General features: G+C 35.4%; 2 protein-coding genes across 7 annotated transcripts in view; one reads left to right on the forward strand and one right to left on the reverse strand.

The window, feature by feature from the left end:
- The first annotated feature begins 1,200 nt into the window (after positions 1-1,200).
- LOC127090959 (methyl-CpG-binding domain-containing protein 4) lies at positions 1,201-3,015 on the forward strand. The gene is made up of 2 exons (XM_051029439.1): positions 1,201-1,451; positions 2,318-3,015. Exons 1-2 carry the CDS (start codon positions 1,404-1,406, stop codon positions 2,795-2,797), a joined length of 528 nt encoding a protein of 175 aa, XP_050885396.1. The 5' UTR covers positions 1,201-1,403; the 3' UTR covers positions 2,798-3,015.
- A 733-nt stretch (positions 3,016-3,748) lies between these two features.
- LOC127090960 (piezo-type mechanosensitive ion channel homolog) overlaps positions 3,749-12,749 on the reverse strand; it is a 40,021-nt gene continuing 31,020 nt past the window's right edge. For all 6 annotated transcript variants that reach the window (XM_051029443.1, XM_051029441.1, XM_051029440.1 and 3 more), the window contains 5 exons: positions 6,457-6,615; positions 4,931-5,437; positions 4,686-4,833; positions 4,435-4,579; positions 3,749-4,266 (listed from right to left, as the gene is read on the reverse strand). In XM_051029443.1, coding sequence (XP_050885400.1) covers positions 4,131-4,266; positions 4,435-4,579; positions 4,686-4,833; positions 4,931-5,437; positions 6,457-6,615 — 1,095 coding nt within the window. In that variant the 3' untranslated portion in view covers positions 3,749-4,130. The remainder of the gene's footprint in view (positions 4,267-4,434; positions 4,580-4,685; positions 4,834-4,930; positions 5,438-6,456; positions 6,616-12,749) is intronic.

Genomic DNA, 12,749 nt, shown 5'->3' on the forward strand with positions numbered 1-12,749 from the left:
AATTGTGGATACAATTATTTTGAGTGATATAAAAATGATGAAATGCAACCATAATACCATACTCACACATTTCTCAATGTTCAAAATGTGAGAAAAAAGATGTAGAAATCACCCTAAAGGATATAGTTGTTACAACAGAAAAAACTTAAAGGATCAATCTGTTATAAAAAAAACTTAAAGATCTCTGGTGTAATTTTGTCATTCTTTTATAAAAGTGATTTGTAAGACAATAAAAAAAAGAGAATAGTAAATTAATTTTACACTATTATCAATAAAATTATAACATTCAACTATGTCATATAAGTATTTTAAAATTAAAAGTGTGAGTTGACAAAATATATATCCCTAATTAATTAGCAGTGAAAAATTCTTTTTTGTCATGAAGAAAAACATGTTAACATTCAATAAAGTATAATAAACTTAAATAATTTGTTGAATTTTCTATTTATTTATTTCAACTTTTTTTCTTTTTGGATTTGGTCTAACCCTCCAATTTTATTTTATTTTTTATGATATAAATTTTTTATTTTTTTATAATACAATATTTTATCTAGAGATTAATTACTATACATATCAATATAAAAAATTTTATACTAACGATTCATCTTCATCACCCGTTTATAGATTTTATAAATAAAAGTCAAACTTATCATAATATCCAACTAACAGACAGTGTAAAATTCTTTTATAGTATATTTCAATTAAAATGTTTTATCTATTATAAAGATATTTTCTTGTAAATTTTTTACCATTATTTTTATTAATAAAATTATAAACATTGTTGTCACAAAAATTGATTTTCTTTAGCAATAATTGAAACACTTTTTTTTTTTCAAGAGAAGGTCAAAAAGTAAATTAAAAAAAAAAGCAAAAACATAGATTAAAAATAGGCATTTTGAATCTTGTTAAATGAAGATACATAGAATTTCAATTTAACTTGACTTTTTAGGGAAAGGTTAACAAGTGTCCGAAAACTTTTTAAAGATTTCAAATAAAAAAACTATTATATAAAAAAATTAATTATTTTTATTTTCAATTAAATACTAAAGAGTAAAATAAAAAATATTCTTCTAATTTTATTTGTAAGAAAAATTTATTTTTTTATATTTAATAAATAATCTATGTATTAGATTCATTATAGAATTCAGATATATTGACTATTTAATAAATTTAAAAAATAATATTTTTTATCGGTAGAATAAAAAATAAGGATTCATTAAAAATTGCGGAGGAAAACTATATTTGATTTCTCTCTCTTCTGTTCAACGCCACCTACCCAGAAAGAAGAGAAACATTGCTGCCATTTCTCTTCTTCAAACCCTAAACACTGTTTCAGACGAGATCGAATTCTTCTTCTCTGAGTACTCAATCTGTAATTTCAATTCGATTTCTTAGCTGAATCAATGTCAAGCACTCAAGATGTCTCCAAAACTCCATCCTCTTCTAACAAGGTACTACTACTAACTACGATTTTGAACTCTCTCTAGGACCCGATTCCTCTTTTTATTTTTGGGTTTTTTTTCATCCATTACTTTTGAACTATATTTCTTGATTCATTCTTTTCTTGATTCATTCTTTTCTTGATTCGTTAATGCATGTTTTTCGATCACTGGTATTGGTTATTGGTTTTTGTATTATGATTGCTTGTTAATTTATTTATGTGTGTTTGTTGAGTCGAAAGGGTTTAGACTTTAGATCGTCAGTTACATGCGGTTTAGAATTTGATTCCTTTATTTTGTGGGAGTCTATACCATTATGTTAAATCAAGTGATCAATCCCGTTGGTAAATTATAAAGATTATTATTTGTTAATCTTGTGTTTTTAGTGGATTCAGTGATTATCTAGTAAATTGCTTAGTGACTAACAATTATTTTGTTAAACTGTGATAGAGTAGAATTTGCTCTTTCAATTTATTGCTGTTAAGTGTGAGTAGTTAGTTAGTGTCAGATTTACTATATGGTAAAGGAAGCTAATAGACTCATACAACAAGAAGAAAAAATGCAAGCTTATAGAATCAAAATTGAATTGCAAGTTTTCGTAGATTGCAAAGTCTCTATTAGGCTTTTAATATTGGACTTATCTCATCCTTAACTGAATTTTATGGGTAGCCCGGTTGGAGAGACTATGATACAATAATTGGCTTTTATACCTGACCGGTTTGTAAAGTGATGAATGTCACTCTCTATATAGGTTGTTTTTAGACTTTATCTCTTTTTTGGGTTTTCTGCAATAGTATGGAATATTAATTCTTTTTTGGGTTTAATCTTGAGAGCTAAGCTTCAGCTGGTTTCTAAGTTGCTGGTTAATTATTGTGCAGAGAACGGTGTCAACTCAAGGTTCAGTTGATATATATGCGGCGCAGTGCAAAAGTTGCATGAAATGGAGAGTGATTGATACGCAGGAGGAGTTTGAAGAGATTCGACATAAAATCATCCGAGAGCCTTTTGACTGTAGCAGAAAGGCTAATTGTAGCTGTGATGATCCTGCTGATATTGAATATGATTCGACCCGGACATGGGTCATTGACAAGCCTAATCTTCCAAAGACTCCACAAGGTTTCAAGAGAACCTTGGTGCTGAGGAAAGATTATTCTAAATTAGACTCGTACTACATCACACCTACAGGTAAAAAACTGAGAACCCGCAATGAGATAGCAGCATATCTGAAAGACCATCCAGAACTAACTGGTGTATCTGCTTCGGATTTCGATTTTTCTTCCCCAAAGATAATGCAAGACACTATCCCAGAATATATTGATCAGAAGGATTCTGCCAACAAAAAAGCTAAGATAATTTAGAGTGATGTCTGAGAAACTTCATCACAAGTTTGCTGCATGCTGTTGTTGATGCTAATTATGGTTGGTTTGTTTGTAGTATAATATATCTAGAGACCCGTTAGGGGGAACACCAATCCTGTAGCATTGAAACATGTTTATTCTTGCTGTCTTTTGTAACTTAAACAGATATTCACCGCCTGTGTTTAGTAATCAGAACACCCAAAACAATATTTACTATTCTTCTATGCACCCTATCGATTTGTGTTAGACCAGTATTCTTCTTCTTCAAAGCTGGAATTTTAGTTATGAACCTTCAATGTTTATAAAATACAAGTGGTAATTCTTTTTCATGATATAATTTATAGTTAGCTATGTTGAGGTAAATATTAGAAATACAATTAAAAAAAAACAGCAAATAAAATAACATTGATCAGTTAAATGTAGTGTATAAACTGCATTAGTTATAATTATAATGTGTTGCAACCTCAATTTGTTCATTCAACTATAAATTTTACTCAAAATTTTAAACTTTATTAATCAGTTTATTTTCTATATGCACCCAAAAAATTAGTTTATTTTCTATCGGTTATATGTTCTTTTGTAATTAATTATTTAAAATATCTTCGTTCGTTGGTCAAACTTAATATTTAAATATTTTTACTGTTATCAAACGTAGATCTTGCAAGTTTTAACACGGTTTGATTCAACCTCTACTATCTTTCGTTTTTTGACCGAGCATAAAATTTTGTTAATTGTTCATGTTACCATATTCTTATTTTAACATTTAGCTGAATTAGTTTGTTTCAAAAGAGGAGGGAAAACATTGCTATTCCCTACTTATTTAGGGGATAGGAGAAGCACTAGGCCACATATTCTATAGTGAAGATTTGCCATTGGATTACAAATCTAGCCAGCCATGCTAACACTAATCATTTTGGGTTGAATCAATCTAGCTGTTCTGCGATTGAAAGGTGAGAGAAATGGTAGGAGAAAATTGTTATTCCTGGTTAACAACTATACATTGATATTTGCTCATTTGATTCACTATAACTCTGGTATTGAATATGGATTACATTTATTGTACACATGATTTTCCCTAAAATAATTACTACAAACTTTCTATCATGCATGTATAGTTTACATAATCATGTATCACGATGCCAGCCTTGCCAGAGAAATGGTTTATAATCCATACTGAATACCGCACCAAACACTTTGCAAAGTTATAATCTTATGCGGTATCCACCTGCATCGTACTGCCCCGTCTGACCTCGTTCTATTTGCATGGCACTCAACAATATGTTAGCTTTAGTTAACATTTATGACCAGAAGATGGTGCTCAACCCTTAATGTTTTAATCAGGTTTGGTGTACTCAAGCAGCATGTGCGGGGACCGATATATCTTCACCAGTGTCCAGTAAAGGACCTCTTCAACTCCAAGCTCACCTTCAGCTCTTGCGTTATATATATCCTCGCAAATGGCTATTAACCTACACAAGAAGCATGCAACAAGTAATGTAAGTTACAACAGGATGCATCTTAAAGAGGTTTACCAACAGCATCACAGTAGAATGACTTAGTGTTTGAAAGCATTGCAGTAGAATGGCTTATCATTTACTCATTTGCATGACTTTCTTCAGTAAAGAAACCTATAGTACCTATCACAGGAAGGTAGGTTCTCGAAGGGAATTCTCATCCTTAAGTCAGAACACTGGAGTCTGATGAAGCGTCCAACAGCTAGAACAAAGGTTATGTAAAGCCCCCATATGCTGAACTTGCTGAGTGTGTCACCAAGAATACCCTCTGAAGAAAATATGACAATATCAGAAGCACTAACCAAAGTATTATCAGGCAATATAAATGACCTATGAAAATTAAATTTGAAGAAAAAATGACATGGCCAACTTACGTGGTGGTGTTTCCTCAGATATTATGATTGCCATAGGTCCTGTCAAACCTCCACAAAATTTACTTATATTTGGTGGATTGACATCTTTAAAGGCCCACCACTCAAACTGCTCACGATTTAAAATGAGATCAGCATTAACAGCACCATCCTGAAAAATTGAATTCAAGATTTCCAATAAAAGTTTAGGAACAATCTAAGCCAAAGCATATATAAATATAACATGAGAAAGGAACACCATCTATTACCTCCTCCAAAGGTCTAACGTCACCTGAACCAGTGACACGAAAGTATCTCGGATAAACATTATAAATCCTAAAACTGTTCATAGAGCCGTTAAGAACTTTTTGAACATCAGACTGCATTGGGAGATATTGAGGATCAATGGCCTTCTCATATTTCACAACTTCTTTCCCTTTTGGTCTGTCCCTTGAAAGTACCCAGGTGAAAAAAATTTCCATGTCGGTATACCATTCAAGGGACTGAACCAATCTAGTCTGAACAACAAGTGGAACAAGCCATAATGTACTAGCATCAGCTTGACAGCATATCAACTGTATATCATTCTTATTATATGCATTTAAATAGCCATTGGGATCAGTATTGACTTTCGAAGTGAGTGAATCCCACTGGATCCTTTCACACAGAGTAGTTTGGTACAGATTCAACCTTCCACTCACTGTCTTGATATCAACTTGAAAGCTAGCATCTTTAATGGGGTTTGCAATGTTTGTGGGGTTACCACTGCTATACATCTGAAAAGGAAAAAATACACTTCAGTAAATTTATTATATGCTATTGTGGTGATGGAAAAACTAGTAAGACTTAAGATTAATGAAACCATTCAATATCAGTTTTCACTAAAAACCACTATAGAAATAAGAGGTCATTAGAGATATTTAAGTTATCAAACAAACATTTTCACATTAAATCATCATATTCTTCACCAAAAATAAAATGGCTACATAACTCTGACACTTTTCGATCTTTCATTTAGAATTTCTAATAAAAGAAGGTAACATAAGAAGCACAGCTGAACATTAATACAAAGGGCTTTTTAAGCATGTCATATCTCTAACGATTAATATCTTGATCCGAGATAAATAAAACTATCTGCATGACCTACTTACCTTGATTGAATCATCACATTTATCATATATACTATGAACAGTGTATTTAAGTTTAATCAAATCCTAAAGATGCATCCCCTTGCACACATATACTAACATACAGGGATTGGGAGGGAAAGGACAAATGACTAAAAATACCATATTACTAAATAAGAGTAGGCCCTGAAATTTAAAGATAATAAACATATTTTGAAAATATGAATTCTTATGACCGAATGCTGTAGTAACAGAGGAAAGTTTATATTACAAAAGTTTGTCTTGTAGTAAATTAGTTGCAGAAAGCCATGGATACCAGTCTAAGTCAACCTAATTTGATAGTGCCTCTAGTATCAAATCATTGGGTTGTAACAAAAATCCAAGGTCTACAAGGCGCAAAGTAATGTCCTAATAGGATGTTAAAGTTCTGATAAAAAATCCAATACACTGTCCTGATGATACTAAAAATATAGCAAAAGTTGGGTCGTGCTCTAATAAATTACTTAATATTAAAGTAGTAAAACTAAAATTATAAATAACATGCCATTCCATGATGACACATGGGCTTGTATACTAACAAAGCTACAAAGCAGAAGTGATATAATTAAAACCATATCACACCACCAATTAGTAACCTATGAAATCAACGGTTTTTGTCATTTTCTTACCAGCATTGGAGCCCATATAACACATATCAGTACAAAAAACAGGCAAATCCCGTTGCAGCATTTGGTCATTTTCGTTTGCTTCTCCCCCTGTTTGTGTGTAGCTCTATTCAAGACTGAATCACATTTGACAAGGTACAAACTTGCGTTTATGTCCTCAAGCTATCAAAATTGGGGGAAAATGTGTTAGTTCCTAACTAAGGAGAATTCAAAAGTAGAAAAATAAACAGCACAACATAAAAAAGCAAGCTCTTCCAAATGACTTTTCATAGGTGTGTATTGAATAAACTGTGATCTGAAATGCGCTACTTACAGAAAATAAAATCTTTAAGATGCCTTCTAAACTTTCCTACAAGACATTCAACAGCAGAAAAAACAAAAAGAAGTCCTAAAGTCCTATCTAATGATATGTTGCAGGCACTAATGGAAGAATGACATTAGATGCATTTGGGTAAACGACTTAACCAAATGCTCCTTATTGAATTAAAACTCATCATATAAGCATTTAGTAGGGATGACAATGGGCAGGGTACTATAGTACCTATCCCCATACCCGCGATTTGAAAAAATCCCCGGGCCCGAGTCCATACCCGCTTGGGTGCCAAAGTTAGTACCCGTACCCGTGCCCTATGGGTATGTAGGTACCCATGCCCGTACCTGTGACCCGCCTTCCTATTAAAAATAAATAGATCAATTATAAAACATCATATAATTTTAAGTTTTTAAAAACATTTAAAAAAATTTCAAAATAAACGAAGACTTAATTAAATATTTAATGGTTTAACATTGATATACGTTTTATAATTGATAGACATACATCTTTATATAATAATATAAACTAAAATATGTAAATCAAAATAAAAATACATAAATATACAGTGTGCGGGTATGGGGCGGGTTGTGTACCAAGGTGCCATACCCGTACCCGCTTATTTTTATGGATAATTACCCGAGCCCATGCCCGTACCCATTTTTGCGGATTTTTATCCTACCCGTTGTGGATAAATTTGCGGGTGCCCATTGGGGATGGGTCAAATTACCATCCCTAGCATTTAGTATAAACTACTACTATATCCAAAGAGAAAATGTGGTCAAATTGTCTTCATATAAGATGCAAGTAGTTCTTATAAGCTATCAGGAGATCTTATTAAAATAAGCCGAATACAATGTCAAGCTATTTTTGTAAGCTCCACCCAAACATTTGATTATGCTAGTAGATAAATCCAAATAAGCAATTCATACGCCAAATAATAACATAGGCTATACTCAACTAAATATTTAGATTCTAAAGACAATTTCTGGCCAACCATTTTTGATATTTTTGTTCATCAATTTGAAAGAGGTGGGCTTTACCAAACACACATCTGTGTTATGAACCTTCAATCATTCAAGATTTAATTAACTGGCTGTCTTCTTCTTTCCTTGGTGCTATTGTGCATATCACTCTGGTTGTCATGTGATAAAAACCAACTGATATAGAAAAGTAAATAGAGAAAATCCCTTTGACTACTGAATGATATAATCACAGAACTTCGAGGGTATGCACCTCCCCAAATGCCAAAATGGTCCCTTTCCAATCAATTTCCAAGACATCCTCTCTCTCAGTCAACCCCTCTATTTATGGGCAACACTCATTCTCTTAATTAATTCACTCTTATTCTAACTGCAGTTACAAATGACAGTTAGTGCAATTACATATAACAACTATCTTTAATAAAATCGGCCTACTAATAAATAAACTGCTCTTAATGATAAAATTGCTTCCTATTAACTAAAAAGACGCTTAGTATCCTAATTAAGGACTTGTAGCTACAAGTGGAAAATAAAATCTAAGACCGGATCTGAAACAGTTGCCCTATGGAGAGTGGGGCGGTGGAAAAATTGTCGGGATCGGACGTGCTGTCACATGCGGATCAGGTACTGGCACGCGAGGCCCACGCGTAGAGACGTAGGTAGCACCGATTCCAGTTACTACAGATTGCTACCTATGAGCTCTAAGCTTGACAAACAACCACTCTCCACATACAAAGCTCCTGTCAGTACGTTTCTTATCAGCTGGACTCTTCATTTTCCTTGTGGCCTCAGCAATTGGCTCTTCAATTGTCTCAAAGCCTCATCTCTGTCTATTAGAGTGAGATATGAGAGAGAAGAGATAGAAAGCTAAAAGAGAAAAGAGAGAAACTAATTCTGTTTGTTTTTATGTATATTATTGGAATGGAGCATGATGCTCTATTTATACAAGAGGAGTTGAACATTCAAGAGTTGAATCATTCAAGCTCTACATTTAAGGATGACCTTAATTATTCTATAGTGCTGAACTTTTCTTATTCTATTAAATTAAGGCTGGTCTTAATTATTCTATAGTGCTGATTTTTCATATCCTAAGATATAACTCTAATACTCCCCCACAAGCTCAAGGTGGCTGCAAAGGCTGACTTGAGGCAGACAGGTTGAGCTTGCTGCTGAGCTCCATAAATCTTGAACTTGAGAGAGGCTTGGTGAGGATGTCAACCGTCTGGTCAACACCAGGAATGTGGCAGACAGTGAGAGACTTATTAAGGACCTTTTCTCTTACAAAAAAGAGATCAATTTCCATATGCTTTGTTCTCGCATGAAGAACAGGGTTATGAGCCATAGCAACTGTGCTCTGGTTGTCACAATAGATGGCTGGAGTTGTCAAGGGAATTTTTAGTTCAGCTAGCAAAGTTTGAACCCATAAAACTTCAGCTGTGGTGTGCGCCAAGCTGCGATATTCTGCCTCGGCGCTAGAACGAGCAACAACAGTTTGCTTTTTAGACCACCAAGAGATCAAATTAGAGCCTAAGTACACAGCTGACCCAGAGGTGGATCTTCTATCATCTGGGTCAGCAGCCCAGTCAGCATCACAGTAGGCCTGCAGAGAGAACGGAACAGTGGAGGCAGGAGTGAACAATAAACCCGAGGTGATAGTGCCTTTTAGGTAGCGTAGAATACGCTTGACAGCTAGCCAATGGGACTCCAAGGGGTGTGCCATGAACTGACATACTTTGTTAACAGCATAGCAGATTTCTGGGCGTGTAATTGTTGCATACTGCAGGGCCCCTACAATGGACCTGTAGTGAGAGGCATCAGACAAGGCAGCAGACCCTGTTTTGATGAGTTTGGTGGTGGATGCCATAGGAGTAGCAACTGGATTGGAATTCTCCATATCAGTTTTGATTAGCAAGTCCCTTAGGTACTTAGATTGAGTGAGAAGGAGATTACCATTGAACAGTTTCTTCACCTCAAGGCCCAGAAAATAATCCAAGTCACCAAGTTGTTTGAGAGAAAACACATGATTTAGTTGTTGAGTAATTTGCTTGATGAGAGGAGGAGAGTTTCCTGTGATGATTATATCATCAACATAAACTAGCATATAAATGACAGCACTGTGATGCTTGTAGATGAACAATGAAGTATCACACTTGCTGTTCAGAAATCCAAAGGATAAAAGAGTGGTTTTCAGTCTTTCAAACCATTGCCTTGGGGCCTGTTTGAGGCCATACAAGGCCTTGTGCAAGTGACAAACCAGAGATGAATTAGGGGCAGTAAATCCAGGGGGTTGCATCATATAGACCTCCTCTTCAAGAATGCCATTCAAAAAGGCATTGTTTATATCCAATTGCTGTAGAGGCCAATTATAAGTAAGAGCAAGAGTCAAAATAATTCTAATTGTGACCGGTTTAATAACAGGGGAGAAAGTTTCATTAAAGTCAAATCCATGGACTTGATGGAACCCCTTAGCAACAAGCCTAGCTTTGTACTTATTTACTGTCCCATCAGCATTTTCCTTTACACGAAAAACCCACTTGCAGCCTATTGCTTTCCTGTTAGCAGGCAGTGGTACCAAAGACCAAGTGTTGTTCCTCATCAAGGCACCATACTCATCTTGCATAGCAGCAAACCACTTAGGATCTTGGAGAGCAGTTTTAACACTCTTAGGCTCAGAATTGACAAGAAAAATGGAAGGATTTAGACGAGGTAAGGGTACACCAGATTTAGTTCTAGTAGTCATAGGATGAGTATTGGTGGGGAGAGGTTGAAGGTTAGGATCCCTAGGAGTAGAAATAGAGGAGGAGGATGGTGAAGTGGTAGTAGTGGGCTGATTGTTGGCATTTGAAGAGGGTGAAGGAGTAGGATTAGTGCTGGCTGTTTGGGTTATAGGGTTGGCTGACACAGAGGCAGTAGGTGTGTGGCTGGAATTGAATTGAGAAGAAGAAGAGGAGTGTGAGGTAGTGGAAGCAGTAGGAACGGGAAAAACATTAGGGAGAGCTTGTGTGTTAAGGGTTACTTTAGATGAAGAAGAGGATGGAATGGTTGATGAGGGGAGAGAAACATTAGGAGAGAAAATATCATTGTAAGGAAATTTGGACTCATTGAAAAGAACATCTTTAGAGATGAATATTCTACCACTTGGGGAGAGACATTTGTAACCTTTGTGAGCTGTAGAGTACCCTAGAAAAAGGCATTCATGGGATCTAAAATCAAATTTCTGAGAGTTGTATGGGCGAAGGAGAGGAAAACAAGCACACCCAAAGACTTTGAGGAATTTATAATCAGGATTTTGATTGAAAAGGACAACATATGGTATATGTTGATTGAGAGACATGGTTGGTAACCTATTTATTAGGTAGACAGCAGTTAAAAAGGCATGATCCCAAAATTTGAGAGGTAAAGAGGCATGACTCAAGAGAGTTAAACCAAGATCAACAATGTGTCTATGCTTCCTCTCCACTACACCATTTTGGTGATGAGTGTGAGGGCAAATTAGACGATGAATAATGCCAAGATCAGAAAGAAATTTTGTAAATGGGCGAAATTCACCACCCCAATCAGTTTGGACAGATTTAATAGGAAATCCAAATTGTAATTCAGCCATGACTTTGAATTGTTTAAAGATAGTTAAGGCTTCAGATTTATTTTTGAGCAAATAGATCCAAGTAAATCTAGTGTATGCATCAACAAAGGTGATGTAGTAGGTAAAGTTTTGAGAGGATTTGACTGGGGCAGGACCCCATAGGTCACTGAAAATTAATTCAAGAGGAGAGTGATATTGAGTTTGTGATTGAGGGGAGTGCAGCCTATGTGCCTTTCCCATACAGCAGGCAGAACAAAAGACCGATTCAGCTTTATTAGAATAAGGAATATTACATTGAGCTAAAACAAGTCTCATAGTATTAGGATTTGGATGACCAAGGCGTAAATGCCAAGTATGTTGAGAATTATATGAGTTATTAGCTGATACATTTTGATTAGAAACTGAAACCTTATCACTAGTGCTGGAATCAGATCTTGAAACAGGAGCATTAGAGTCTAAGGTGAGACATGAGACTTGACTTGTTGAAGGAGACTTAAGAAGCTGAAGGTGGGAAAATTGGTACAGGCCATCACTTCCTACACGACCTTGGAGCAGAATTTCATTGGTAGCCTGAGATTTGACATAACACATATCAGCATGAAACTCAAAGAAAACTTTATTATCAAGACAGAATTTGCTGACACTTATCAGGTTCTTTGTAATAGAAGGAACAAGCAGTAAATTATGAAGAGCTAATGGAGTGTTGGGTTTAGAATGAGAGGGAAAATAAGAAGATCCTGAAGAGTGAATGTGCAAACCTTGACCATTACCAATGAAGATCTGATCAGGACCTTCAAAAGGTGTGGTCTGCTGTATGTTTTGAGAGGCATTGGTAACATGATAAGAAGCTCCTGAGTCTGGGAACCAGGCACTGCTTGGAACTGAAGCTGTGTTAGCAATCATAGCATTGGGAGTGATCTGTGATTGAGGAACAGGGAGAGGAGCAAGTCTTGGTTGATAGTTTGGGCGTGACCAAGTGTTAACCATGGGCTGAGCAAACTGAGGTCCACCAATTGGTTGATACGGATTGTAGAAATTTTGTAGGTTCATTGTTTGAAAATCAGCAGGTATGTTAGGTTGAAACTGTTGATTGAACCTGTGATAGCAGTTAGCAGCAAGGTGACCATATTTGAAGCAAACTTGACATTGAATGTTGCTGAACCTACCTCTCCCACGGCCGCGTCCACCACCACGGCCAGATGCACGACCTCCTCTTGAATAGGTTGGATTAAAGGTTGAATTCACAGCTTGTTCACTGTTCTTGTTATTGGAGTTATCAGTTTCAGGTTGAGAATTAGCTTGAGTGAGATTCACTGTGGCAGCCACCTCCATTTGAGAGTGTTTCTTATACTTGTTGAATCTCATCTCATGAGCAAGAAGAAGAGCTTCAACTTCTTCAAGTTCTACTGAATCAAACTTG

This window comes from Lathyrus oleraceus, chromosome 6 (assembly GCF_024323335.1).
Source record: "Lathyrus oleraceus cultivar Zhongwan6 chromosome 6, CAAS_Psat_ZW6_1.0, whole genome shotgun sequence".
In the NCBI taxonomy this organism is placed as follows: Eukaryota; Viridiplantae; Streptophyta; class Magnoliopsida; order Fabales; family Fabaceae; genus Lathyrus; species Lathyrus oleraceus.